We start from the raw sequence: 1694 nt of genomic DNA, 5'->3' as shown, positions 1-1694 counted from the left end.
TGGCAAGAGCTTCACCCAGAAGTCCCACCTCACTCTGCACCACCATACCCACACAGATGAGAAGTCCTTTGCCTGTGACAACTGCAGCATGAGCTTCTCTGACAAGTCCAGCTTTAGTCAGCACCGCTGTACCCGCACTGGGAAGAGACCATATGTCTGTGACATGTGCAGCAAGAGCTTCAGTCAGAGCTCCTACCTCACCCAGCACCGCCGTACACACACTGGGGAGAGACCCTATATCTGTGAGAAGTGCGGCAAGAGCTTCAGTCGCAGCCTCACCGAGCATCGCCGAACCCGCACTGGGGAGAGACCCTTTGCCTGTGACAAGTGCAGCAAGAGGTTCAGTCAGAGCTCCCACCTCACCCAGCACCGCCGCACCCACACTGGAGAGAGACCCTATGTCTGTGACAAGTGCAACAAGCGTTTCAGTCAGAGCTCTCACCTCAACAAGCACCGCCGCACCCACACTGGAGAGAGACCCTATGTCTGTGACATCTGCAGCAAGGCTTTCTGTCACAGCTTCAGCCTCACTGAGCATCGCCGCACCCACACTGGGGAGAAGCCCTTTCCTTGCAATGACTGTGGGAAGAGATTCATCACGAAATCCCACCTCACCCTGCACCAATACAGCCACACTGGAGTGAAGCCCTTTTCTTGTGACATCTGCAGCAAAAGCTTCACCGGCAAGTCCATCCTTAGCCAGCACCGCCGCACCCACACAGGGGAGAGACCCTATGTCTGTGACACGTGCGGCAAGAGCTTCAGTCAGAGCTCTGCACTCACCCTGCATCGCCGCACCCACACTGGGGAGAAGCCCTTTTCTTGTGACACCTGCGGCAAGAGTTTCACCGTCCAGTCCAGCCTTAGCCAGCACCGCCGCTCCCACACAGGGGAGAGACCCTATGTCTGTGACACGTGCGGCAAGAGCTTCAGTCAGAGCTCTGCACTCACCCGTCACCTCCGCACCCACACTGGGGAGAAGCCCTTTTCTTGTGACACCTGCGGCAAGAGTTTCACCGTCCAGTCCAGCCTTAGCCAGCACCGCCGCTCCCACACAGGGGAGAGACCCTATGTCTGTGACACGTGCGGCAAGAGCTTCGGTCAGAGCTCTGCACTCACCAAGCCCCGCCGCACCCACACTGGGGAGACACACGCACACCATGACGTTGGTGACTGCGGTGAGAGCTTCACCAGGAAGTCCAGTCTCACCTGGCACATGCAGACCCACACTGATGGGAAGCCCTTTGCCTGTGACACCTGCAGCAAGACCTTCAGCCACAGCTCCCACCACACTCAGCACATGTGCACCCACACCAGGGAGCAGCCTGTGCTGGGGGACACAAATGCACCGACCTCAGCGCTCTCTGGTGAATGGGACACCCCTGAGAGTCTGACTGAACAGAAATTGCCTCTTTTCCACCCAGATTCCTCAGAGGCTGGGGGCTCCGGCAGCAGCAAATGCCTTCCTCCCCCACCCCAAACACCTCTTAGTGAGATTGAGAAGAATTCTAGTGATTAGGTGGCACAGCTTGTGACCCCACCAAAGCTGAGCTGAGCTTTGCCAGGCTAGAGCTCATTTTTCCCCAACCATTTAGATTTCCCCTGGATAAAAATCTCCTGTCCTTTGCCTAGTTGTAATGAAAAATGATAAATCTAATAAAATAATGACTTTTTATTATTGTTTTGCCATTTTT

At 55.6% G+C, this 1694-nt stretch overlaps 1 protein-coding gene across 1 annotated transcript; it reads left to right on the top strand.

Moving 5' to 3' along the window:
• Positions 1–7: 7 nt before the first annotated feature.
• Positions 8–1367, top strand: LOC103781726 (zinc finger protein 135-like; the record flags this gene model as incomplete). Its single annotated transcript, XM_008949447.1, has 2 exons — positions 8–1146; positions 1237–1367. Coding segments are annotated over 2 exons (1270 nt in total), but the record flags the coding sequence as incomplete, so codon positions are not given.
• Between the last annotated feature and the right edge of the window lie 327 nt (positions 1368–1694).

The sequence above is a fragment of the Merops nubicus genome, unplaced genomic scaffold (genome assembly GCF_000691845.1).
Source record: "Merops nubicus isolate BGI_N331 unplaced genomic scaffold, ASM69184v1 scaffold11671, whole genome shotgun sequence".
NCBI classification, from domain to species: domain Eukaryota; kingdom Metazoa; phylum Chordata; class Aves; order Coraciiformes; family Meropidae; genus Merops; species Merops nubicus.
The sequence above is the reverse complement of the archived record's forward strand: the minus strand, read 5'-3'. Positions and strand labels throughout refer to the sequence as shown.